The sequence below is a fragment of the Pecten maximus genome, chromosome 1 (assembly GCF_902652985.1).
Source record: "Pecten maximus chromosome 1, xPecMax1.1, whole genome shotgun sequence".
NCBI classification, from domain to species: domain Eukaryota; kingdom Metazoa; phylum Mollusca; class Bivalvia; order Pectinida; family Pectinidae; genus Pecten; species Pecten maximus.
The window spans coordinates 47,181,577-47,208,894 of NC_047015.1; the positions used below are offsets into that span (position 1 = coordinate 47,181,577).

The following is a 27,318-nucleotide window of genomic DNA, read 5'->3' on the forward strand; positions in this document are numbered from 1 at the left end:
CCAAATAGCCTCATCTGCTAATAACTAGTGTGCTTACCTGATGACGGCCGTACACTGACCAGCGTTGGTATCCCAAACCCTAACAACGCCTTCATCATCACCGCTCACAAAGTCCCGTCCCCCACGACACACATGAATGCACTTCACACTGCCTTTGTGACCTAAAACGAAGTAACATTAAAATATTGTAAACTTACATTATTTTAATAGAATTTTTATTTTAACAATTTTTGCACTTGAAATATTCCGCTAAATTAAGGTTGCATTAATTATAGTTTCTGGACATGTTTTTATTATTGCAGGCATTGTGGTAGCGCCAATTCACCATGGCATTAATCTGAATATACAGCAAACGTAAGCAACATTTCCAATTATGGCGGGCAAATCTTCAAATATGGTGTGTAGCTCACCGGTAAAGGCCTTTACAATCTTTCCTGTTGATACGTGGTATAGCGCAATATCCTTCTGCCGGACTGTGCATATCACGTGCTGGCTGCTAAAGACTGTGGTGAGGACCCTGCAACCCCAAACGTCCGGTATTGTGGTTGCTAGCGGTACGAAGGGACTGGGTAGCCATGTAGTCAAGGGGATTAGAAGAGGCTGACTGTAAGCGTCGCACCACTGCATACATTGGGTAACCAACGGTTCGAGGTAATCTGGATATTGCTCTAAAATACAGAGCGAAACAAGGACGAAGCGGATTAACACGATAGACAATGACTGAATCAATACTAAGAAACGCACGGACTAAGGTAATCGGAATGCAGTTATTAGAATACGTAGCAGAAAGTGTAAGGAGATCTGATCACATACAGTTAAAGCAATTCCAATAGTCATTACCACGTATACGTTTATACACGGATTAAGATGTATACATGAATATGGTTTCGTTGTGACTCCCTTGGTTTTTCATTTGGGGACATGACAGTTCAAGGATATGACCTTAATGTTTATGCTGTGTGTGACTAATAAAGATGTGTCTTATATTTCGTGTACATTTTTTTTCACTGTCCCGTGTTAATTTATATTTTGTTTTATAGTTACCCGATTTGATTTTGAAGTACGATTGTTTTTTTATTTTCCTGATTATTTACGTAGACTGGTAATTGCTTAATTACTACAAGGACTTTACAAAAACACCATTCCGATATTGTATCCAATATATATGTGTGAAGAGTATACCTGTGATGTGTCGGACGCGTCCGATCAGCTCATTAGCTAACTGGAGATAGTCTTCTGACAATATCACTCGAGACATATTCAGCGTGTTCGAAACCATGAGGATATCTGCATCCAGTAGGTTAGATGTGGTCAATCGAAGGTTGTCAAGTAACGTGTCTGCAGACTTAGAGTGCGCCATAGCTAACATGTACTCGAAGTTACAAAATGTTTTTTCCTTCAGCATTGGGATACTACCTGCGCAAATAGAAGTTACTCACCATAAAGGCAAAGCAGATAAAGAAATTGTATTAATTAAAAATATATTGTTCAAAAAAGTAAATTCAATATATCTCAGAATAAGTATACTTTAATATTGTATTATTGATAACAACTCAGATAACATTTATTCATGTATAAGAAAATTACTTAAATGTACATGATCTGTTAATTGTTATTAAAAACATTGAATGCATTCTGTATTGCAAACTGCCTACGCCCATTACCACTTGAGACAAGCATTTTCAGTATTGCCAATGAAATACATGTCCCCTACCGGTCTGGCTAAAAAGTAACAATGGCCTTGACATTGACCCAACCTGAAACTCGAACTAGTCCGAGATATGAAGGTTCTTTGTCAGTACATGAAGTTTGATCAAGATCAAGGAATGAAATCGATAGAGCGCTGACAAACTTAAACGTTACGTACATGTACACACTACAAGACGAACGGAGAGGAAACATATAGCCCTCCGGTTCACTGTTTACAAATATGAAAAATATACATGTAAATGCGTTTGACATATTTAAAGTTCTTACCTGACTGCAATAATTGTATCCAAAGCATGTCTATCCTGCGCTGGTTGTATTGGTGTTCATTGTAAAGGAGAGGCTGTGGACACACGTAGCGGGACGCTCCGTCAATCATCTGCACTCCTCGCTCCTTGTCCACGAGGGGTTTCCCTCGCACCCACGTGTCCATAAAGATATCGGCTAGTTCAACCTGGGCCTTACATATGTTATCTACCTGACACAGGTACTTCTTTCTCATGATTTCCTGTATATTCGGGTGTGCCCAGCGGAGTAAATACTTCCCATGTATCAGGCGTGTGCAAAGCAGACTCCCTTGAACAAAAAACCATCGAGTTTCTTTACCTTATTTGAATGGATATTATACTCATCTTCAAACTTTGACTTTTGCTTAACAATCTGAACCTTTTATCCGAAAACGATAGAAATGTTCATTTACTCATAGATATAACTTAAGTCAGAAGTTTACATCGTTAAAACATGTAAACAATTCATGATGTCATTATTTGGAAATATGTTTGTTTGGAATACAACCAGCGAGCTTTTCAAAAAAGCCTGTCTTTCACTTGTCAAGACAAGAGTTCAAACATATTTGATTTTACACTCTTGCCTTGACAAAGGTAACAGGCGTTCTCGAAAGATCGTAGACACTGTTTTCAATCGACTCTCCAGATAATATTTATACAATACTAAAAATTAAGTATTATGAATCTCATGCCGAACAATTCATGATGTCCTTTTCTGCTCTTACATTCAAAATCGATATTTGAAAACAGATGTATTATCGGATTAAACATACCTAATTCTTCTTTGACATGTAGCCACTTGTAAAATGGAAATCGCAGATTCTTTGGAAGATCTGTAGGGATTGTAGCGAGCAGCACATCATTGTTACATGACAGAACATCCAAGATCTCCATCTCGCTCAGTCCATCCTTGGCGAGTGTTATGTACCTACATACAGCGCGGATAAGCTTGACGCCAAGGGTTTGTTCCAGTCTCGTTAGCCGCTTCAGTACCAAATCATCTATCGATATGGAAGAGGTCAAACCCCCGGGCATGTAATGGGAAGGCATTCTCACTGCTGTTTCGAGTAACAGGTTAGTCACCATTGGGGTGCGGTTTAAAGGCAGCAAGTCACGGAAAAAGTGTTCTTGCTCCTTTGACAAACTCCTCATTTTTGACTTCAGATTGAATTGGATTGTTGATTTGATTTCGTCCTCCGTACAGTCCGAAAATACGATGACGTGGTCGCTTGCAGGTGCTTTGTCCTCGAGACGCTGCGTAGCTGGACTTAGCGGACAGGAATCGTAACTAACAAAAAAGTGAACTTTTGCAGGAAGCTTACTTACAATCCAGTCAAGCATGACTAAAGGATCCGTCTCTGACTTCGGCACCTTCATCTTGTCTATACTGTCCACTGCTAATACTATATGGCGTTTTCCCTTAGAAATTCTATTCAGTAGACCATGGAAATAGTTTCTGAGCTTGCTCATGTTGTAGGATTTCAACGATAAATTCTGCTGTAAAATTTGATTCAAATGACTACAAATTGCTCTTAAAATATTTTCACAGCAAGTTGAAGCAGTTGTTAGTCCAACAAACCTAGTAATTAAAACTGTGTCCTTCCCAAACATTTCTCTTGCTTTATGACATAACTTTGATATAAACATAGACTTGCCTGAGTTCACAGGTCCTTTGATCATGATGGCGTAATGTTCATTCTTCGCCCCAAATGTCAGCAGTTTTTGTACGTTTACAAGTTGGTGCTCCACAGCTGCATCGCAAAGCGACAAGTTCAAAGCCTTGCAGTGGTGCAAATGCAGCAATGTTTCGTTGTAAAACATTTGGTCACTGGTTTTTAGACATTGGGTGTTTTTGTTTATATAGCTTTCAGCTAGTTCCTTAATTCTTGTTGCTACAGCACCAGCAAAGTTGTCCATGTACTCGGCATGGTCCTGGCAGTTTTGGGGAGTAATGCCTTCCTCTCTAAACTTGATGAGAAATTCGAACCTGTTAGCAGACGGTACAGCTGCATTGATCTGGTTCTGTAATTCCTCGTACCGCTGACGTCTTTCATTGGATTCCTTAGCACCAAAGATAGGATGGGCCTTATTCTCTGCTTCGGAAGAATCTGCAACAGTACACAATTCAACATACATGTGTTGTGTATAGTTGGTAGTTGGTTCGCAGAGAATTTATTAGTTTGCTATATTCACGTTAATTAAATATAGTGCGAAAATAAATGCTCAACGGATATTGTATACTATTATGCAAACAAATGTTTTGAAATGTTTACTGCGAAATTTAATACACGCAAACTAGGTCCGAAAGCGACAACCATGGCATATAAGCCAACTGAAATTTTAACAACTGTGCAGTAATTCCATAGGAAAAGTACATATCTAAATTGAGCAATGTTGGTTCTTTTTCTACTGGTGTCAGATTAATAGAATTTAACATGAGTCTGTTCCGTGGACAAGGATATCTCAGCCTTCGCGTAAGAGTTTGGCCAGTCAGCACGAGGCTTGCCGTCATATTCCGCGGGCCAGCTGTTTTATCCCACTGTGTGAGATCGATCTAGCTTTTCCCTAGCAACCTTGGAATAACCCTGTTAAGTATCTGAGAACATTTAATCTTTTGCTTTCCCAGGTCATTACATTATTTTCTAACAGTAAACGTACATATTTTAGCGGTAATTATATCTTGGCGCTTTTTGCGCCGGAAGCATTTATATACATTGGTTTATATGGCAATTAATATTGGTGCGTTTACTCATCATTCCGCTAATTTGTTTTAGTTTTGTTTGCGCTAAAATCTGGGTGCGTAAAATGAAGTACATTAACAGTAATCTCCTTACGTATCATTATGTTTATCTTGCTGGCCAAATACCAATATCAAATACCCCAATACATAAACTTATGACTGCTAGAATAACCATCTTTGAATTTTCTTTTAAATGATGGGTAGTTGGAAAGTTATAAAGTCTTACTTTCTATCGTCCTCTCGATGAATATACAGTCCTCTGGCGATAGGTGTATGGCCTTCTGTATCTGTTGTTCTATTCCTGAAATTAAGATTCTATGTCAGATAAGTCTGTATTTATATGGGAGTAAGCACGGAGAAAAATTATCTTTCCCAAATGAATACATTGTCGACCTATCAATCAGCTACTGAATGTCGCCTTTGCCACGAGAAACATAAAACGAAAATAATGTTTCTATGGTTATACCACAAATATTGTACATGAATATGTAGATTAAAACATCGGTATTGAGAAATACGTATATGAATAATTCAACAGTACATAACGAAGTTTGGAACATAAGGTTAGGGTCAAGTGGGTGAAACGTTGACTAAATATGGCAATGGGAGGTATGATGGGTGTGAAAACTACGGCGTGATCAAAAGGAGTTACAGTCGAACCTCGTTATCGCTAAGTCAGTGGGGGACATAAAAAAAAAACTTCCTAGATATCCCGTATTTGAGGTTACCGATTTTAATGCATTTTTGCCAATGAAATATAGAAATTTATCAAAATAATCAAAAATTATATTTTTATTGCAACGATGAGCAGTGAAAATATAAGATTTTGCAGTGAAAATATATATTGTTTTGTTTTCGACCAATCAAAGCGACCCTTTGTATTTACCTTAATGAAACTTGCCGATTTTCCAAATCTAAGCGAAGATAGATAAATTGATTTTTTGAAATATTCAGACTAGTTTTTGACAAAATACTCACTTGACGTTAGCTATTCATAAACTGATTCTCCGATAACAGCAGAAAACGCTTAAATTGCGGTGATCAGTCCTTTCAAAATGGCGCCGTCAAGTTGACGTGGAGTGACGTCATAAAGAGATGGCGCCATGAATTGTTTCTGATTCCCGCACTTTTTGACACTATTAATTTTTCGATGTTTTTAATTTTGTTTTTAAGTATATCAAGTGCAATAGAAAGAAAACTAAATGGTTTCCCGTTTAATATAACATATATTTGACTCGTATGACAGAATAATTCGATATTTATCACTCGTGCTTCGCACTCGTGAGAATATCGATATTCTGTAATATTCTGTCATACTCGTAAGATAAATGTTATATTAAACGTGAAAACCATTCAATATCCCCTTTTTATCAATTTTTTACTTTCAATAATGAATGAATTTTAACTTCGAATAAGCAGGGTCTTCGATTTATTTGAGTTTAGAATAACAAAATTTGACTTAATTAGGGTGAGCAAATGCTAAGGGAGTTGTATACGCATTCTAGCAGTGCGTTTAATACATTTATTAGAAAGAAACACCTATGAACTAATAAAATGTTGAGAAGCATGGAGATTCATTGTATACGTCTAAGTTTGGTAATGTCCACCATGTAAACAAAATCAGGTGAGTGAGTGTGCAAAAACTTGTGGTACAACACCTGATATTAGATGTCTCTGCAGGGTTTTAGCTATATCCTGTTGTTTAGAGGATTTCGACAAGCCATACTTGACAGCCGTGGTGAAGATATCCAGCAGGATCCTGTAGATGTCGTCTTTCTCCGTCTCTGCCCCGACAATATCACTCCGCTTGGCAAGCCTGCTGTCAGAGTATTGGTAGTTTAAAACACTCTGATAACGTCCTCTTATCGGCGATAACTGAGATACACACGCACACATACGCACACACGTACATGGCACACATACAGTATAAGCACGCTACGCATACAATGTCTACCCTATGGTACATTATAGAATATTAGAAAAAAACGAAAACCCACAGTCACACATGACTATATCTATAACCATTTTATATAATCCATTATATATATACACTGTAAGCATTGATATAACACATAATTAAAAACGCTGTGTTATTCATTTAAATAGTGACACGGTTCAGAAAATGCATGTATCCATCGTTCTTTCGAAATCCAACATTAAAACTTAATAAGATTCATAAAAAATATTGAGATATGGGTCTTTTGCACATCTCCATCCAGATTTTGACATTTCTTTCTGCCATTCCTTCATTTTGTTGCCACCTATGATTAACACGTTAGGTTCTTAGCATCACTTGCGAGTCCTAGAAGGACGAAACAGCTGTATTGTACAATTTAACTAATTTTGACTTTTTAACATACACTATATATTAGGAAACAAGTTTTTATAATTGACACTACTTACAAAAGAATATAAAACAAATACACAAAAACATCTCTTTTCACTTAAGTATATATACATATATATATATGGGGCAAAAAAGTAATTCAAACAGTGTAAACAATAAGGCTTGTTAAATTTTCGAGGCAATCCGCCCCTTTATCAAAACACAAAAAATTACAAATACAAACACATAATATAAATAAGAAGTACTGGAAATACAATAAAATACAATAAGAATAATGTTTTAGTAACTGGAGAAACCACAATGAACCGTTCGGCAAACGTGGGCCGAAGGCGGATACTAGCGTGACTGCATCATGTTCAACACTAGAACCTAGTGTGTGTATATATATGACTCACTAACTGTCTTTCCTAAGGCTTTGGTGACATTCCGTATTAACATATCTGGAAACGTTTTGCGCTCAGTATATGGCCTACCTTTGAAATGGATCAGTAAAAGACTGAAGGTAGTATTGAGGTGGCACAGCATTTTCATCCAGAATGTACCATTTGTCAAGCACGCTGACATCTGTAATTAATAAGTGGATTTACGTTCGGGGTGGTTTTTTTTTTATCTTAAATTGTGTTATTGTACTTACACATTTAGCTAAAAGATTCGACATACGAAATAGAGATTTGTAAACAATCATTATTAATGCTGAAATTATGATTGTCATTATTTTCCCACATAGACAGAAAATATCCGAAATTGCTATCCGCAGCAGCTACCAGTTTCAATGAATAATGCATGTTTTCAAACCAACAAACATGTCCTCTCAACTAGTAAAGTTTTACAGATACAGTGTCTTGTGTCTGGCAAAGAGTCGGCTTCTATAACATGATCAACACAAACCGAGTACACATCAAATTACAGGCCAATAACCGTAAAATATCATATCACATGGCTAAAATGATATCACATATCAAACTATCAAAACAGGTAGTGGTAATGTGTCAAATGATCTAATATCATGTCACAGACAGAACCTAAAACGTTGTATAATCGTTGTTGCAAATCGCAAACAACTAACTGTGAGAATGACAAATATCACCTGCTTCTCAGTGACAAACACATTCAAACTGTTATGTTAACAGTTTTGTCTATTTTTAAATTATGCTGACGCAAAGACAGAGTTTATCTACAGTTTCAACTAACTGTGAGAATAAAATATATCACCTGCTTCTTAGTGACAAATACATTCACATTATTATGTTAACTGTGTTACAGTGTTGTGTCTATTTTTAAAATATACTGACGCAAAGACAAATTTTATCTACAGTTACAACTGGTCTAAAGTATTATGTATATATTTGGTGGTAACAATTAACAAAAAGTGTATACATCACATATATTCTAAGAATTTTGAAGGATTCTTATTAGGAGATCAAATAAATAAATATTCACCTTTTCCTTCGTCCACGGCATATTTTCTCAAATACTGGAATTCTTTGGGTGTCAGAGCGAGCGGCAAAGGAGCATCTCCATATGTGTTTCCGAATAGACACTAAAATAACAATAATATTATTCAATACAACAAAACTATTATTCAATAAAACAATACTATATTTTTCAATAAAACAAAACTATTATTCATTCTAACACGATTCGTTTGCAACGCGTGTTTTGATTGGTTACGGACCATGTTCTAATCTGCGATAGAACCATGATCTATCGTGTTAAGCCACGCCCCGTTTCTAATCAAAACAATATGGCGTCAAGTTCGACTCGTAGCTAAATTCAACACTCTGCACCATTTATGATTGATGACCCATGAGATTGGAATCGAAAGGGAAGAAATCGAAAAGAATGAATTAACTGAATAAATTTAACAAAAATCGTTAACATCATTAAACTTTCATTTCGTCCGTGTGTAGGCATCTAGCCAAGTAAAATCCGAAATGAAATGAAACAAGTGCACACAATTTTCACATAACGGTTGAGCCTGTAGAAACACATCAACTCTGACTTTGTCAAAACGTCTATGTCGTTATGCATACTGCGTAAATCCAAATATGTCGTTAAATCTTCGGTAACAGGACTTTCACAACAATCCAAATACACCGCTTCGTCAACATACAGATCGAACTCTCGCCAGTATGGGCGTGGCCAATTGACCGACTTTGAAAGTTTCATTCTGATTAGTCAATCCAACACAGTATGACATGTCGCTAGCGGAGGTCACAGAGTACTTAACAGGTACTTGTAAAACAATGTTTCTAAATATATGCGATAGTAAACGTGTTAGAATGGGGATAGTACGTTGTTTTTCGTAGCTATACTGGCGATCAGAACATGAACGTCGAGAGTTTAAACCGAAATTTCATGTTCTAATCGCCAGTATAGCCACGAAAAACAACGTACTACCCCCTAAATAAAACAGAGAGTATGAGTGGATTTACGCTTAGGGTGTTTTTATCTTTAATGGTGTTATTGTACTTACACAATTATATACTTTTCTTTATAATATATAAGATATCCCATAAAAGATGTAAGATATCTCATAAAAGATATAAGATATCCCATAAAGAAAATTAAATAAGATATCTTAAATATTGAGAAATACGTATATGAATAATTCAACAGTACATAACGAAGTTTGGAACATAAGGTTGGGGTCAAGTGGGTGAAACGTTGACTAAATATGGCAATGGGAGGTATGATGGGTGTGAAAACTACGGCGTGATCAAAAGGAGTTACAGTCGAACCTCGTTATCGCTAAGTCAGTGGGGGACATAAAAAAAACTTCCTAGATATCCCGTATTTGAGGTTACCGATTTTAATGCATTTTTGCCAATGAAATATAGAAATTTATCAAAATAATCAAAAATTATATTTTTATTGCAACGATGAGCAGTGAAAATATAAGATTTTGCAGTGAAAATATATATTGTTTTGTTTTCGACCAATCAAAGCGACCCTTTGTATTTACCTTAATGAAACTTGCCGATTTTCCAAATCTAAGCGAAGATAGATAAATTGATTTTTTGAAATATTCAGACTAGTTTTTGACAAAATACTCACTTGACGTTAGCTATTCATAAACTGATTCTCCGATAACAGCAGAAAACGCTTAAATTGCGGTGATCAGTCCTTTCAAAATGGCGCCGTCAAGTTGACGTGGAGTGACGTCATAAAGAGACGGCGCCATGAATTGTTTCTGATTCCCGCACTTTTTGACACTATTAATTTTTCGATGTTTTTAATTTTGTTTTTAAGTATATCAAGTGCAATAGAAAGAAAACTAAATGGTTTCCCGTTTAATATAACATATATTTGACTCGTGATGACCCATGAGATTGGAATCGAAAGGGAAGAAATCGAAAAGAATGAATTAACTGAATAAATTTAACAAAAATCGTTAACATCATTAAACTTTCATTTCGTCCGTGTGTAGGCATCTAGCCAAGTAAAATCCGAAATGAAATGAAACAAGTGCACACAACTTTCACATAACGGTTGAGCCTGTAGAAACACATCAACTCTGACTTTGTCAAAACGTCTATGTCGTTATGCATACTGCGTAAATCCAAATATGTCGTTAAATCTTCGGTAACAGGACTTTCACAACAATCCAAATACACCGCTTCGTCAACATACAGATCGAACTCTCGCCAGTATGGGCGTGGCCAATTGACCGACTTTGAAAGTTTCATTCTGATTAGTCAATCCAACACAGTATGACATGTCGCTAGCGGAGGTCACAGAGTACTTAACAGGTACTTGTAAAACAATGTTTCTAAATATATGCGATAGTAAACGTGTTAGAATGGGGATAGTACGTTGTTTTTCGTAGCTATACTGGCGATCAGAACATGAACGTCGAGAGTTTAAACCAAATTTCATGTTCTAATCGCCAGTATAGCCACGAAAAACAACGTACTACCCCCTAAATAAAACAGAGAGTATGAGTGGATTTACGCTTAGGGTGTTTTTATCTTTAATGGTGTTATTGTACTTACACAATTATATACTTTTCTTTATAATATATAAGATATCCCATAAAAGATGTAAGATATCTCATAAAAGATATAAGATATCCCATAAAGAAAATTAAATAAGATATCTTAAATATTTTATGAGATATCTTATAAAGGAAATTATATAAGATATCCTATATAATTAGATTATAAGATATCTTATAAAGAACGATATTAGAATTTGACATAATGAACTCTCCTCCACTCGATGGAGGAGCCGAGATGAAGCTGAAACTACATATACAATGTATAATGGTTTAAAACAGATTTATAATTGCCATATATTCATGTTTACTCTAACACGACATCTGCTCCGTGACTAGCCGATCGTGGTCGCGACAGAGGGTTGATTGTGTATGTTTCGCGTGCCTTCCAACAAAACGGAAGTTACCTTACAGAGGGAGCAGTCATTCTCGAACTTTTAGGTTTTGCCGGTCTCACGAGAGTCTCATTCTGTATAAGATATCTTATATACTTTTCGTTATAAGATATCTTATTATTATATAAGATATATTATATCTTTTATGAGATATCTTATATACTTTATCAGATATTTCAAAGAAAAAATTATAAGATATCTTATAAAAGATATAAGATATCTTATAAAAGATATAAGGTTTCTGATTTATTATATAAGATATCTTATAAACTTTAAATAACATATCATATAAACATAAAAATACAAGATATCTTATATGATATATAAGATATCTTATATACTTATATCTTATATGATATATAAGATATCTTATATACTTATATCTTATATAATATATAAGATATCTTATTTAATTTCGTAAAATACTGGATTAACATTGCCCCGCGAATAAATGACAATTTGGCTTGCCATATTCGACATACAAAATAGGGATTTTTTTTAATGATAAAATGGTCATTAGTTTCTCACATAGCCGGAAAAATATCGGAAATTAGTGTTCCACAGCTGCTACCAGTTTTATAGCAATAATGCATGTTTTCTAATCAACAAACAAGTTCTCTCAACGAGTACTGTTTTACAGATACAGGGTCTTGTGTCAGGTAAAGCGTCGCCTTAATTAGGAACGGATACATAAGAAAAAATATCTACCTATACAGAACAAAGAAACACCTTCATACATGCTCCCAAATAGACACGTAAATAGCAATAAAAAATTCAAATATACTGGACAGGGTGACATCTTCGTATGGGTTTTCAAACTTAGTTCCTAGATTTTATTGCTTGCTTCCATGACTGCATTTTCTTATTTCCGTTCAATGTAATTGCCCAATTAGATGTGAAAACATTTACTTATAAAAAAAGTTGCGTTAAACTATATGCTGCAATGATCCATACATATTTTAGTGTCCGCTCAAATTATACCCCAGTGGCAAATGAAAAGAGAAGCACAGCTGATGGGTTGATACTAGACAATCTTACATGTCAGAACATTTTACAGAGAACATTTTCATCTCACAACGTCGATAATGGTTGAACACATAACAATACAATCCCTTGTTAATTAGGTCTGCTGGAGTGTATTGCAAAGAAGACATGATATGAAATTTTATGGAGTGTTGGGCGGTGTTCTGTTGATTATCGACAAATGAATTCTAATTAATTTCAGTCATGTCAAGTCCAGTTTTTACAGATACCGTGTCCAGTACACATTTTACAGATGTGGTATTTAGTGCAGATTTTACAGATGACAAAATCAGTCCAGATTCTACTGATAAAAAGTTTAGTGAATTTAGTCAAGTTTTTACAGATGACATGCTTAGTCAAGATTTTAAAAAGAAAAGTGTAGTCCATATTATATAGAGGAAGTGTTTAGTCTGGGTTTTACAAGATGCTAGTTTTGATGTCGACCCCGAAATCAACATTTCGTTTATGACGTCAGAGAAGTTTAATGTACGCGTCTGCGCACGTTACAAGCAGGTAGCCAATTATTGAGCAAAATCATCATTGGCAAAGTTATTTATGGCTACCTTGATTAGAAAACCAATATCACATGTATAAATTTCCATTCTACATCCATTCATCATCCTCTGTCATCATTTCATCACTGCTAGGAAAGGACTGTTTATCTTTGCGACAACAACTACATAGCACTAATGGTTTCTTTATATCCGTGCATAATATATAACCAATTCCTTACGTTAATACACCATCATATTAATAAATAAACACAATTAATAATAATGAACAAACTCTTTATAGACTGATATGTATTGTATTTATGCTTCGATAAGAACACAAATGAATTGTGAAAGAAACTTTATGGTTTCTGATTAACCCAGTTAAATGTAAAGACATTAACAATTGTTTTATCTGGGGCAGCCATTTCTATCAAAATTTCCTAACTTAAGAATATTCTTTCCCTTTTATCCATACGAAAGCATTACAGAATTTTAAGAAAGTTCCTTAACTTTTATTGTTTTCTTTAATTCTGTAAAGCTTTCATATGGAACTTTTTAAGTGAAGGAATGCTGATGAAACCTGGGCATGATTGGTTAACAACTATCGGAAAATCTGAAAAATAATGGTTTCTGATAAATGCATATCAGCTTTTGAAATAAGAGTTTAACCTATATATCCAATCACACGCTAGAAGTTAATATCTAAATATACCACACCTGCCATTCAGCCACCCGACACCACAGTATCGTTAAACCAACTCTCGTCTCTTGTGTCTATATCTACTTCCATCGATCGATATAGCAATAAGTTCTAACATTTAATCATTATGCAGATTATAAGGAATTATATTGTTTTTTTGGTGGTAGACAAAGAATACAATCGTCACTGATGATGCAACATGGTGTTATACTTGTGTGTACGGCTCCTTATTAGACTGATTAAATAGTGTCTGCTTGAAGGCAACTTCATCAATCAGACTCCGTTGCCATGACAATGGTATGTGTACTTATACAATCGTTATTTGTATACCTACTGGGATATGACCGTTAATTAAGGAAGGTGTCTTAAAGCCATCGCATGGGGTAATATATACTGCGTTGATGATTCTACTCATCTTGTTTACCGTAGTTCCAGGCCATTTCAAGTATTTTTAAGAAACTCATCATACCGATTAAAGAACAATTTATATATTTGGTAATACTTGGTGTTTTACACTTTACATGAGTGATCGAAGAGCTGAGACATCCGTTTCCCTGACATCTATCACTTTTAGACAAAAATTCGTCCTTGAATTGTCAAACAGTTTCGATGTGACCGACGTAAGCCAAAAGGCGTTGTTCCACTTACGATTGAAAGAAACTTTCCATACATTCTTGTTTTTATCTTTTTAAGGAATTCTCAAATCCACAGACCAGTATTAAAGGATTTCCAATGTCAAAATCCATTAAATTATTTTCAAGAACACTAAGCAAATATTAAGGAAGAATAACGCAGCTGACAAAAGGTATTGTCGGAGATCCGGGTTCGATTCCTGTTGTACGCAGGAATGTGATTTCTTCCCCTGTTCTTTCGGAATATAAACATGTGAACTGTGTAGGAATTATGTTTGGCATATTAGATTTAGTATAATGAACGTGTACATATAAAGATGCCTCTGCTTTGTTGATAAAGCCGATATGGAAGTATGTGGCTTAGAATTTTCTACTGGTACAATACCCTAATAGGCTTGAAAATGGCAAACTCTAACCGGTTTCCATTAAATGCTTGTTTCCCAATATTCCTCGCCTTCTCAATCTGCCCTATCATGTTAATGTATGGTGATTAGTTCTTGAAAAATATAGATGACGAACTGATTTTGATCGTCCACTCAAGTAATGGATGAAATGCGAATATGAGGTGAAAATATTAAATATCCAGGAATTTGAGCTCATCTACAGATACTAACTATCGTGTTAAGCCATACCCTGTGTAATTGTAATGCTAGCTATCGGAAGCGGCCATTAACAATCGACCGCATCGCCACAAGGAGACAAACGAGAATCCACGCCAAGGCAACAATAGGAAGCCCTCAAAAATTAAGTAAAGACAAAATACAATAGATCAGATAGAAAGGAAAGAAATCATGAAGGAAAAGACAAAATATAGGAAAAACAAAACTTGGTGATTACACAGCATTATAGGAAAGACAAGATACGAAGATGACACAAAATATAGCAAATGAATTGAATTGAATAGTTTGATGTATGATTGATATTTTCTCTGCTTTTCCCTTCTTTTCTCTTTTCCTTCATATGAACTCAAAAATATATGAGAAATTTTCTGAGAAATAGCGGCTACTCAACTGACAAAATCCAATATGGCCACCTGTCGGTCAGTTTGTTTTTCCCATCAATACCAAGGGGAACCAGCATATAAGGTGTGAGAAATATCCTTCAACTACATAAATCCTAGATAGCTGTCTACTAGTGACACGGATTGTTTACGGACGGACGATTGACGGACCATACAAAAAATAGCCCAAAATACCAAACATTAAGGAGAAGACAAGCACAAAATTACAGGAAAAACATAACACGACCACAAGGGGATGACAGGAAAAAACGGGAGACAATATGAAAGAACGGGGGATAACGGGGAAAGGGGCGACAACAGGAAAGAAGGAGAAACAGAAATAAAGGGGAGGTAATAGGAAATAAAAAAGAGACAACTGGAAAGAAGGTAAGATAACAGGAAAGTAGGGGAAACAACAGGATAGATATCAGCATTAAAGAATACCATTGCACTGACATTGTAGTATATGGTGCCAAAAGTCTATATCATGTAGAGTTAATACTAAGGAAGTCTCTCGACCACGTTGCTCCCTTACTGACGCGTGACGTCACCAACCTTTACGCTAGAATCAGATTAATCAAATACTTCTGGACCGCCCCGAGATGCTTATCACATTTTCGACAGGAGATGACAGAAATGCAATTACATGTGTCTATAATAAGACTACTGGAACATGAGAACCTAAAAACGGTTATGGAAATGAAACCAGATACAAGAAGGTCTTCAGTATGTCAAGCGTAAAATACATTGGCCATGTGATATGTGCGAACCAAATTTCCATGAATTCACGAAGAATTGAATACAATTGGGAAGTTAATTGCTCCGAGGAATGTGACCCATTTCATAAACGCAATGGATGTATCAACTGCTGGAGGTAAACGGAACAATGGAACCGATGACAGATTTGCTAAATTGCGACAGTGAAGGTCTATATGAATTAAGGTTATACTGCACTTCCCTATCCAGAATCTGACATTTCTTTTGACCATTTACGATTTGTTTCCGTCGCCTCTTAGGTCTCATTGGGCCTTAGGAAACAACTATATGATGCAGTTTAATTCTTGTTAGTTCTACTGTATCTAACTCCCAACGCCGATTAAAAGGTTTTCGTTTCTATTTAGAGTTTCTTTTGTACAATTCTTCATTTGACATGCTCTTCTGTAGTTACAACAACAACAAGTTTCATGGCCTTTTTCCGCTTTGCTTAGCCATACAAAGTCGAAAATTGAACCCAAAAGACGGTATACGTTTTTTCCAGCATGTAATAACCGTTCTGGTTGGTTGGTTGGTTGCTAGTTTAGCGTCTCCTTTCATGACATGTGGCCTCCTCTGGTAATACAGATGTCATATTCTTCCGGGACCTTCACAGGGTCAGACAACTCCCTGGAATATGGATGATATGCCTAGTCGTCAAATACAATTGTTGATGAAATTCTAACGAAAACAGCATGCTAAGGTAAATCGTGGTTAATGTCCTGTGCATGGATCCTCCACGCCATTCAGACGTTACGTCATGGATACAAATCTAATGGCCAAACAGTCATGGGTTTAATTATAGCATATCCATGGAAACAGTAATTTGCATTTGTGTCACCATAATGAGTACCGAATTGTCGCCTGAAGATGAAGCGACAGCGCCAACCGTCCCGAGAGAATGGCTATGCTGCCGGCAAGATTAATATCTTGTAGTCACAACGAACAATCACATTTATCCCCAGTTGATGCAGGGGCATGTGTGGTTCAACGGCAGAATAATCTCTCGTGTAAGCTGAAGAGCTTAAGGAACGTGAATAATTTACCACATTTAGCAGTTAATGATAGTTTTGTTTTGCATTTTGATCATTTTTCTGACAATAGCTGATACAAAGTAAATGACTAATCAGGTTGTATAAGATTAATTTTAGTTAATTATTGCAAATATGACGGCAATCGGACGTTGATATTATACAAAGTTTACTTTCAAATACTTTCTGATAAATAATGAAATGATTATCAAACGACAGAATGTTAAAAGAGATGATGCTGATTTTCTTAATTTATTTAAAGATTATGCTTTGACAATGTTATTATTAAATCGATTATAACCTTTTAATATATAACAATAAAATAGAATCAATAAAAAAAACCTCTTTAACAAACATGTTTTAATAAGATTAATCGCGACTTCATAATAATAGTATGTACAAGGACATACAGGGATTTGTAGCCTTCTCATTGGCTACACACGTGGGCATTATGAGGCGATATTGCCCTCCCCTCAACAACAGGGTTGTCTCGAGATGGAACAGTATCCTCGCCTCCGGGTCGGGTACTATGCCATACCTCGACAACACTATCACACCATAGTGCCCTCAAAAGAAGGTAAAACTATTTTAATATATAAAGCAATAAAGATTTCTACACCTAACGGATACTTACGGAAACACCACATAAGATAGGTAACCTGCAACAAGCTTGTCACGTTTAAATCGGTATCCACACCAAAAGCCCTTAGCATCACTGACAAGTCCTATAGGAGCGAAACTGTTGTATGGTGCAATTGAATTCAATTTGGCTCTACTGCATCTAACTCCCAATTCGTTTTGAAATGTGCTAATATCTTGTGTCTTTTGCACTATCAATCACATTTTCTTACGAAAACGGGCCAATATTGTGCTATGAATGCCATTACACCACCCAACTTACGAAGATAATCAACATTTTCCCAGTGTGCTTGCTATTAATATATCAAGGCACCACTGCCTAACAAGAAAGAAAACAGTGGTTTTCGTTAGGTAAGATGTGGTTCTGGAATACCAGCTTTTTAAATTATGTTTTATTTTCAAAGAAGTAGATAAATATTTAATATGGCATTTATCAATAAACCATGTCGATGTAGTGGAGATGAAGAAAAATAATCAATGGGGAACAGTGGTTCAACTGTCAGATACGGAAAAATAATGTTCAGTATCATATTTCAGGATATGAATAAACAATTGTAGACATGGTAACCAACGTCATACACAAAGGTAAACAACAATATTTACAATAAACCAGGATTGTAAATCACGGTTAATAAGGGTAATTATATAGTGTATATACGTAGTACAAAAAAACATCGATATATACATTGTTTATATAATGATAAGCGTAATGTTACTAGTTCACATTAAAAACCCGCATTATTAAGAAAACAATGGGTTCCGTATTTATATTCCGAGATTCTAATTATATGTACCATTTGTTTAACACGCATCGTTTTATAACGATATACTCTACGGCACATATAGTGTATGTTACTTAGCTAGGAAAAATGAAAAGTAGAGAGCGAATTTCAGCGAAATATGCAAGGGAAATCATATTTTTTGTGCAATTGTGCAATTCCAAAAACTACACGTCATTTCAATTTTGTTAATGGCAACAACGGACGACATTTTTGAATGTCGTGATAATTACTCGAGCTTCGTGCGCTAGAAATGCTGTCGGGTTCTTATAATATAATTACATTCATTATATGTTTTTCTCATTTCAGAATATTTTATTACTCAGATCAACATGAAGGGAATTAAGCAACAGGCGTAGCCTATATCAGCCCTCTAAATACAGGCATAGCCTATATCAGCCCTCTTAATACAGGCAGGACTACAACAGCACTTCCCCTACAGGCGAAGCCTACAACAGCCCTTCCCCTACAGGCGAAGCCTACAACAGCCCTTCCCCTACAGGCGAAGCCTACAACAGCCCTTCCCCTACAGGCGAAGCCTACAACAGCCCTTCCCCTACAGGCCGAAGCCTACAACAGCCCTTCCACTACAGGCGAAGCCTACAACAGCCCTTCCCCTACAGGCGAAGCCTACAACAGCCCTTCCACTACAGTCCGAAGCCTACAACAGCCCTTCCACTACAGGCGAAGCCTACAACAGCCCTTCCCCTACAGGCGAAGCCTACAACAGCCCTTCCCCTACAGGCCGAAGCCTACAACAGCCCTCCCCCTACAGGCCGAAGCCTACAACAGCTCTTCCCTTACAGGCTGAAGCCTACAACAGCCCTTCCCCTACAGGCCGAAGCCTACAACAGCCCTTCCCCTACAGGCCGAAGCCTACAACAGCCCTCCCCCTACAGGTGAAGCCTACAACAGCCCTTCCCCTACAGGTGAAGCCTACAACAGCCCTTCCCCTACAGGTGAAGCCTACAACAGCCCTTCCCCTACAGGCGAAGCCTACAACAGCCCTTCCCCTACAGGCCGAAGCCTATACCAGCTCTCTTCCTACAGACGTAGCCTTTACCAACCCTCTCTCTCTAGGCGTAGACTATACCAGCTCTCCTCCTACAGACGGAGACTATACCAGACATCTCTCTACAATCGCATACTATAGCAGTCCTCTCTCTTAGATATGGATACAATATGGCGTATATACACCATAATTTTTCCTCACTTAGAGCATAGAGTGTCACTTTTGCGGTTTCCTTTGTGTTTTTATTGATTTATATCAATTGTTCTTTTCTTTATTGCAGCGAAAACGTTTACTTTTAACACTTCAATGAAAAAAAACCCAAAATATTAGTACAAAATAAATGGAAATTATAAATAGATTACGATGAAATCAAACTACAAACAATACCATTTTAAAAAAAGGTGGATTACCAGAAAAAACGGCCCAATAGATGCTTTATAGGTGGACTCTATTTCTGACAGGTGTCTGAAGAAGCCATACGAGTCCATCACGTGATCTGTCCTTCTCCCGTGTTGAACATCAGCCCAAATAAGATCGAGGCCATGCCGAACACAAAATTTCTGGAGGTAGGGGACAGCGTCATTCCACAACCGCGACCGTTCAAGCTCGAATTCTGTTCGAAATGAAATATAAAAAAATTCGTTACAACTTGAATGGGCGCCAGAATATTGTGGAATCGTGTTTCTCAGATAATGGCAAATTACTAACCAATTTTAACACTAATGACAATCGAGAGTTCAACTAGTCATAACGTTGATACTAAATCAAATTATACAGGATTCCTGCGACTACAGTCTTACAACACCTTGTGTCATGAATAGTATCTTTCCTGTATACTTCTCACCTCAAATATCACATTTCCATCTATATTTTTGTATATAATGTATAAATGGTTTGCGTAAAAATCTGATCGTTTTATACTTTTATCAGTACAGTGGTTCCATATAGTAAGTCACTTTCTCTTTTGAGTATTTGAGCCTCCTATGTTCACGTTAGGCCCTTAACATCACCGTCTAGCCCAAGAAGGATAATACAACTGTATGGTTCGGTTCAATTCATTTTGGCTCTACTGTATTTAACTCTCAGTTTGTTTTGAAAGGCATCAACATATGTATGTACCACGTTCTAACAGCCAAGATGGCGATGTATCTCAACGTGTCTTTAGATATCTAAACAACAGTATCTTTTTGATTGATAAATAACTTCGAAAAAAGCTGCATCATCTTTGAATGTCGTTTTTATCTGAAATAATAGCGTTCTTCATGTACCTTCTTCACTGAAGTAAAATGAATCCTAGAATCGATCCAGATTGTGTTACAGCTCGCATGTCGTTCGTTATGGAGTGTGTCGGCATCGTGTTATACAGTTTGATCAACTAACTTACCCGATTTGTTGCAGCAAATGTACACCTTAAGAGTTTTAGCTGGAAGTGGAGGCAGAAGATCCAATTTGCCACACATCACACAAGAGGTAGTATCTTTCTCGACAGATATACTCTTTTTTCGGTCCATCTTCTGAAGACAGCGGTAAGACCAGAAATGACTGAAAAGGAACAGATTTGAAAGTGAACTCGCCCAATGATGTCATGCCTAGAGAGATTTGAAATGCTCCTCATCTGAAAGGTTGATTGATCGAAGAGGCCGTAATGGACAGAATTGCGAACTAATTGGTACAAGATTTTGTCTGGGGACACGTCGGAAAGGATCGGGGACACGTACAGTACACAAATTTGTCAGCAGTGTCTTCTTCCTGTAACACAAACGTCGTTTCTTACTAAAAATGGGGCACTTGATTATTCCATTTACGGTAACCAAATTCAGTTTAATCTAAACATGGTATTTAATTTTGTTTTCTGATAACAAAGCCACCGGGGAATAAATCCGTTGTCGAGTGTAAATTGTAATGATAAGCATATCGATCGATACCAATCCTACAGAAGCATTACGACACGATTATACCTCATTATATATTAAATTGTTCTACATAGATTTACAAATCAGGATGCGTTGAAGACGAGATCAAGAATTTGCTTACGTCAAAATCGTGCTGAAAAATTAAGTAGATTATTTTTGTGCTAATTTATCGTCATTTAGCCGCAAGTGATGTACTATGTATTCAAACGTTTGACGTAATACTAAGTTTCAGTTTCCATTGATGGTCACCAACGCATTGTGTCGCTTTTTTGTGTTATTCCCCTTCGGTAGGGTAGTTTTTCATCTGCCCAGGTTCTTTCCGGCATTTATCCTTTAAAGAATATGTGTTATTATTATATTAACAAGTCTTCAGATAAATACCGTGTTTTGTGGGAGGAAGAAAAACTGCTATTTCAACTGTGTGATATCGTAGGAGTGCGCCCTTCTCCTGGATCTTGCAGAATCGTAAATGTTCTTCAAAATGCCTTCTGATTTGGTATATTTGCATAAACCAATGGTTTGTTTGGTTTAACGTCCTATTAACAGCCAGGGTCATTTAAGGACGTGCCAGGTTTTGGAGGTGGAGGAAAGCCGGAGTACCCAGAGAAAAACCACCGGCCTACGGTCAGTACCTGGCAACTGCCCCACGTAGGTTTTGAACTCGCAACCCAGTGGTGGAGGGCTAGTGATAATGTGTCGAGACACCTTAACCACTCGGCCACCGCGGCCCCTTGCAGAAACCAAAACTGATACAGCAACGCATTGGGAATCTCCTCCCTATTTCAATTATATCTCTGGGTCATCCATCTACAAGGAAATGTTTCCCTATTGACCCAAATAATTTAATTCATTGTGTAGTTATTTTTCTTTAGTAAATACTAGTATTAAGTTTTCAGTTTGTTAGACTTTAAATCATCATGTTGTTATAGGGTATTCCATTCATAACTTTGATACTACATGTAGTATTAAGTTTTTCATTTGTTAGAATTTAATTCATTTCGTTGTTATATGGTATTCGATTAATTAATTTGATACAATTATTGAGTTTTTCACTCGACAGAATTTAATTCATTACGTTGTTATTGATAATTCCAATCATTAGTTTAATACGAGTATTGAGTTTCATGTGTTAGAATTTGATACATTACGTTGTTGTTGGGTATTCCATTCATTAGTTTAATACTAGTATTGGGTTTTCATTCGTTAGAATTTAATACTGCGTTGTTATTGAGAATTTCATTCATTAGTTTAATACTAGTTTTGAGTTTTTTGGAATTTAATTAATTACAATGTTATTGGGTGTTTCATTCATTTGTCTAACAATGAGTTTTTCATTCATGAGAATTTAATTCATTACGTTCTAATTTCCATTGCATTCATTAGTTTAAAAGTGTGTTTTCCATACATAAATGTTGAATTCATTACGTTGGTTTGGATATTTTAACTCAATATAATTTGAAGTTCCATTCATTACATTTTGTTATATAATTCTCTTCTGTCATACTTGATCCTCGTCAATATGCCTGGAAGTTTCACTTTCCAGGTTCTATAAAATGCGACATTACTTTAATTTGTCCTAGATTCCTGTATATTCATCGAAATAAAAGACGCTTACTCTTCCTGTACCCTTGGTATTATTCTCCTTTCGAATAGTCTCCGTGTGAGTCTTTCTTTTGTTCAGTGGTGCCTCTTTTTATCACAATTTAGTATTCAATGACCACATTGAACAAATGAAAAGTGTTAATCATTTCCGAATACTGACAAAGTATCTCTACAGTCGCGCATTGTCATAATTCACACAAAAAAGGTCTTAATATCTTCAGTATTCTGTACAGATAAACCTACCCTATAATTTTCCACAGAATTAATGTACTATTCCTTATCGGCTGTGTTAACTTTAAATTTGTGTGTGATTTCCTTTAATTCCATGATGGAAAACTCATCTGGTCTATGTTATACCCATAGACTTTCACCTCCTCATTGAGACTAAAGCGGTAATGACAGGACAGATTCCCTGGGATATTCTTCTACGGACTTTGGTATCAAAGATTGTTTCTCTCAAAAACATGCCAAAGTTTAACATTAAGGTTTCTTAGCTGTTTTCATTTTGAATCACATTAATTTAATTCTTTCCTTGCTTGTAAAATACTAGCAAATTTTGTCCATTATTATTATTGTTGTTTTCTTTTGTGCAAGGTAATCAATTGTGTTTCATAATATGGCAAGTCGAAATTACTTTCAACACAAATCGATAAGTTGTGTCATCAGCCACCACGTAACATATCATTTCCCAGCTGTTTGAAATTCTCTTTTCTTTTTTCAATTTCTTGGTTTTAAAGTAATGATAATGACTTTAGTTAATGATTTTAAAGCAGAATCTAATCTTTCATCGTGCTCTCAAAGAATCATTTATATTTCTTTGCATTTTCATTTCTTATTTGCCTTCTAGTAATTTTGTAACTGGAATTGAGAAATAAGTTATTGAATTTAATAAATTATAATTCAATATAAAAGGTATGATAATAGTTTATATCGATCACATACGGATTGAACAAAACTGACATACGTATACAACATTTTAAGATATTAATTTTCAAACGGTGTTTGGGTCAAAATGTATTGACATTCAGAAGGGAAATTTAGAAAATGAAAGTTGACCTCAACAAATGTTCCTTTTAGAAATGTTTGGTCTTTGATAGAAGGAAATGTCAGAGACCTGATTGCATTGGAAACCGAAACTACTTTTCTAATTTTTGACTTGGCCATACAGAGATACGACAAATAGTTATGCGGGACTTCGGCAAAGCTTACCACCCAACAATCGAAAGGGTTTTCCAAAAGAAACACCTTTAAATAACACATACACTGTATATCAATAAATTAAAGACCGTGGATTTGGCGAAGTGGTATAAGCTGCGGGTATTTCTAGCTAGGGATAAGGGACTCGAGGCACGTTCAGAACACAAGTCATAAAATTGTCTGCATTCGTCATTTATGCTATATGTCTAGGTTATATATCTATAATCATATGTACTGTGGCGTTGTTGATCCAAAGATTAAAGATTTGAATTCCCCGTCGTTACTGCATTGTGTTATATATAAATATGAATTTACTGATAGAAAACACTTTTATCGTGGCTTCGCCCTTCCAGGACTGTAGGACTATAATTACAGTATCATATTATTGGCTAAAACAGAGGAGGGTTTAAAAGGAAGTTAAAAATCAGAGAAAAAACTTATAAACGTTATCAACGAGACTATTTTAGCATAGGACTTTAAGAGAGTGAAAACAGGATGGATAGCATGACTTATACAACTGGTCAAAGAGTTGATATACATGTATTTGAAGTTGTGGCCCCTTAATTCCAAAACGTTTTGTCATTAATTGGTGCAATTATGTTTTGTAACATTATTAGAAAAATAGCTTGTTCGAATATTAAATTCAGGCGTTTGAACTTCTCATAAAAATAGAAGGAACTTATGATATTTATTATTACATTGCTAACCGCATTACTCGATTCGTTTAAAGCGGTGACATTTTTCGGGTCAATTCACATGCAATTCTAAGTATTAGTCCTTCACTGTCTCAGTTTGACCTTTACAAACTAATGGGAAGTGTTCTATACTTTCGACGAAATGCAAAACATATACCCATACTTTATATGTAAAATAAATGCACCCGGATTCCAATGGTAGTTTTTTTTTTAGAAAAACGAAATCCTTAAGTCGGCTGGCGACCCGCTGGTGTAAATATGTGTAGTACGAGACTGAACAATATAGCAATTCTTACAAGCGTTAGAAGAATTGTACCTCGACTATGTAGTGAAAGTAAGAGATAAATTAGCAATAAACCCAGATTTTACATAGAATTATATAGTGTCATCGATGAAGCAGAAGACGCTTATCCTTCTGAAACACTTTGTCTTACTGTTATCCCTTTTTTAAGGTTCACCATTATAATTTTGTTTTTATTTGCCCTCGTTTAATTGGTTTTCAAACTGAGAACTACAGTTACATTTTAATGTAGGTGTTTTCCAACACCACAGGTAATAGGTAAACACAACATAAATGCAGACCATAACTGTAAGTAATTTAGCAAATTAGGTAGAAAGTATGTTCCCACTAGGCAACTCAAAGTATATACCCAGATTAATCAGCGACAAAGTGGATTTTGCTGTGGAAGACAGACAGCTGGCCTGTTCACACGTTAAGCATAGTGATATTCGCCGACTCACCTTTCACCGTCAATTATTGACCTTAATACGACCTGGTCAATGTCTGAATGTTACTCTACAGTCTGATATTGTAGGACTTCTGATCAGAATTAGATATTTTGTTAATTTTTAACATGCTCAAATAACCGAGATAGCATATCATATGTAAATACATACAAATGCAACAAGATCTATTTAAATAAAAATACAGATCTAGACATTTAGCCTGGTGACAAATATACATGTAATACCATTTCATTCTAGATCTTAAAGCACAATGACAAGGAAAGTGAGCTGAGAGAAGACGTTAAAATGAAGACGAAAAAAGAAGATAACAGAAGAATAAAATGACTGATTCCATATTCATGATTTGCTGGACTTAATGGAACAGCAAAACGTTCGTTATGTAAAAACATATAAAACGCTTTAGCTGAAATATTCCGTATATCGACATTATATGATGGACATGCTATGTAGATTTTTATCATGTCAATACATCATCATTATGAATCGACTTTATACACTGTAGTTGAGATATAAACAATTTGTGCCTGCGTCCATTACATAACTTACTGATATTAAATCACTATATACAGATTTCATTCTATGTATCATCTATATCCATAGATATGACATAAGATTAGGTAAAGTATAGAAACATGAATTCATCAATATATATATATATATATCTTCCATTCCGTAATTACAATGCATAATATACACATGCTACAGAGTATATTAGTAAGATCTATACTCACCGCTGTCTAAACGGAACTATACACTGATGTCACGTATCTGCCGGGCTGGTTATATACTCCATCATCACACACATCATGTCTGTAACACAAAAAAAGAGCATCATTTTCTGTCTATCCAGTGCCGATACAGTGTCCAAAACAGCCATCCCTTCAGCAGAATGTTTGAATTGTACATATTATTTGGTCGTAAGCATCCCAGACAAGAATCGATAAATCCTCAAGTGAATCTCGTTATCACTATTTTGTGTATAAATATTGTCGTGTTTGTGCCTATGACTGGTGAAACGAGCCACTACTGTTATATATAAGTACATTATTATCTACCATAATGTATTATACGTTCGTGTTCATAAAGAGACAAGTCTGCTCTAAACGCAAGCTTCAGCCAGCTGGCTAACGGATGTGACCATTACAGTCCGTAAATAATCCGCTTGGATTCCCTGTCTATAGACACTGTCTTCATCAACATGACCATTCAGCGGTCATCACATATAAGGTCTTTCCATGAATCATTAATCTTAATGCTTGTAACTGTAGTGCTTTATGATAGGGTTACTGTCATGCGACCGAGATTTCCGACACGATGTCAACACTGCGCTACAGAGCAGTACACAAGGCTATATGTAATAAACTTTATGTGCATTATCAATGAGTCCCTGTACGTCATTATCGACGTCACGGTAAAACCTTACACGACTTAATACCTGCTTTGACATGTATAAATACTCAGGTGGAGTTATCTTAAGATGTACTACAAGGTTTCATCAGGAATATAGGTTTATATTGCTATTTTTGTCATGCTAAATCGAGCTACTCATTGGAATTTAAAAATGGCTAGAGTAATAAAAAATATATAGTTGGTGCAATGATGATTAAGGATTTCAACTTCAAAAGAAA

General features: G+C 35.9%; 1 protein-coding gene across 3 annotated transcripts in view; it reads right to left on the minus strand.

Moving 5' to 3' along the window:
• The window catches only part of LOC117335944 (NACHT domain- and WD repeat-containing protein 1-like), a 58,567-nt gene that overhangs the window by 17,637 nt on the left and 13,612 nt on the right, over positions 1-27,318 (minus strand). Inside the window, exons 2-13 of one of the 3 annotated variants that reach the window (XM_033896240.1) lie at positions 26,422-26,500; positions 20,921-21,078; positions 19,947-20,149; positions 8,522-8,621; positions 7,555-7,645; positions 6,393-6,553; positions 4,961-5,035; positions 2,768-4,102; positions 1,978-2,283; positions 1,183-1,416; positions 411-668; positions 38-161 (exon numbers count right to left, since the gene is read on the minus strand). In XM_033896240.1, coding sequence (XP_033752131.1) covers positions 38-161; positions 411-668; positions 1,183-1,416; positions 1,978-2,283; positions 2,768-4,102; positions 4,961-5,035; positions 6,393-6,553; positions 7,555-7,645; positions 8,522-8,621; positions 19,947-20,149; positions 20,921-21,047 — 3,014 coding nt within the window. In that variant the 5' untranslated portion in view covers positions 21,048-21,078; positions 26,422-26,500. Of the gene's footprint in view, positions 1-37; positions 162-410; positions 669-1,182; positions 1,417-1,977; positions 2,284-2,767; positions 4,103-4,960; positions 5,036-6,392; positions 6,554-7,554; positions 7,646-8,521; positions 8,622-19,946; positions 20,150-20,920; positions 21,079-26,421; positions 27,005-27,318 lie in introns of those variants that run through there. The other 2 variants (XM_033896249.1, XM_033896232.1) reach the window with 2 other exon arrangements.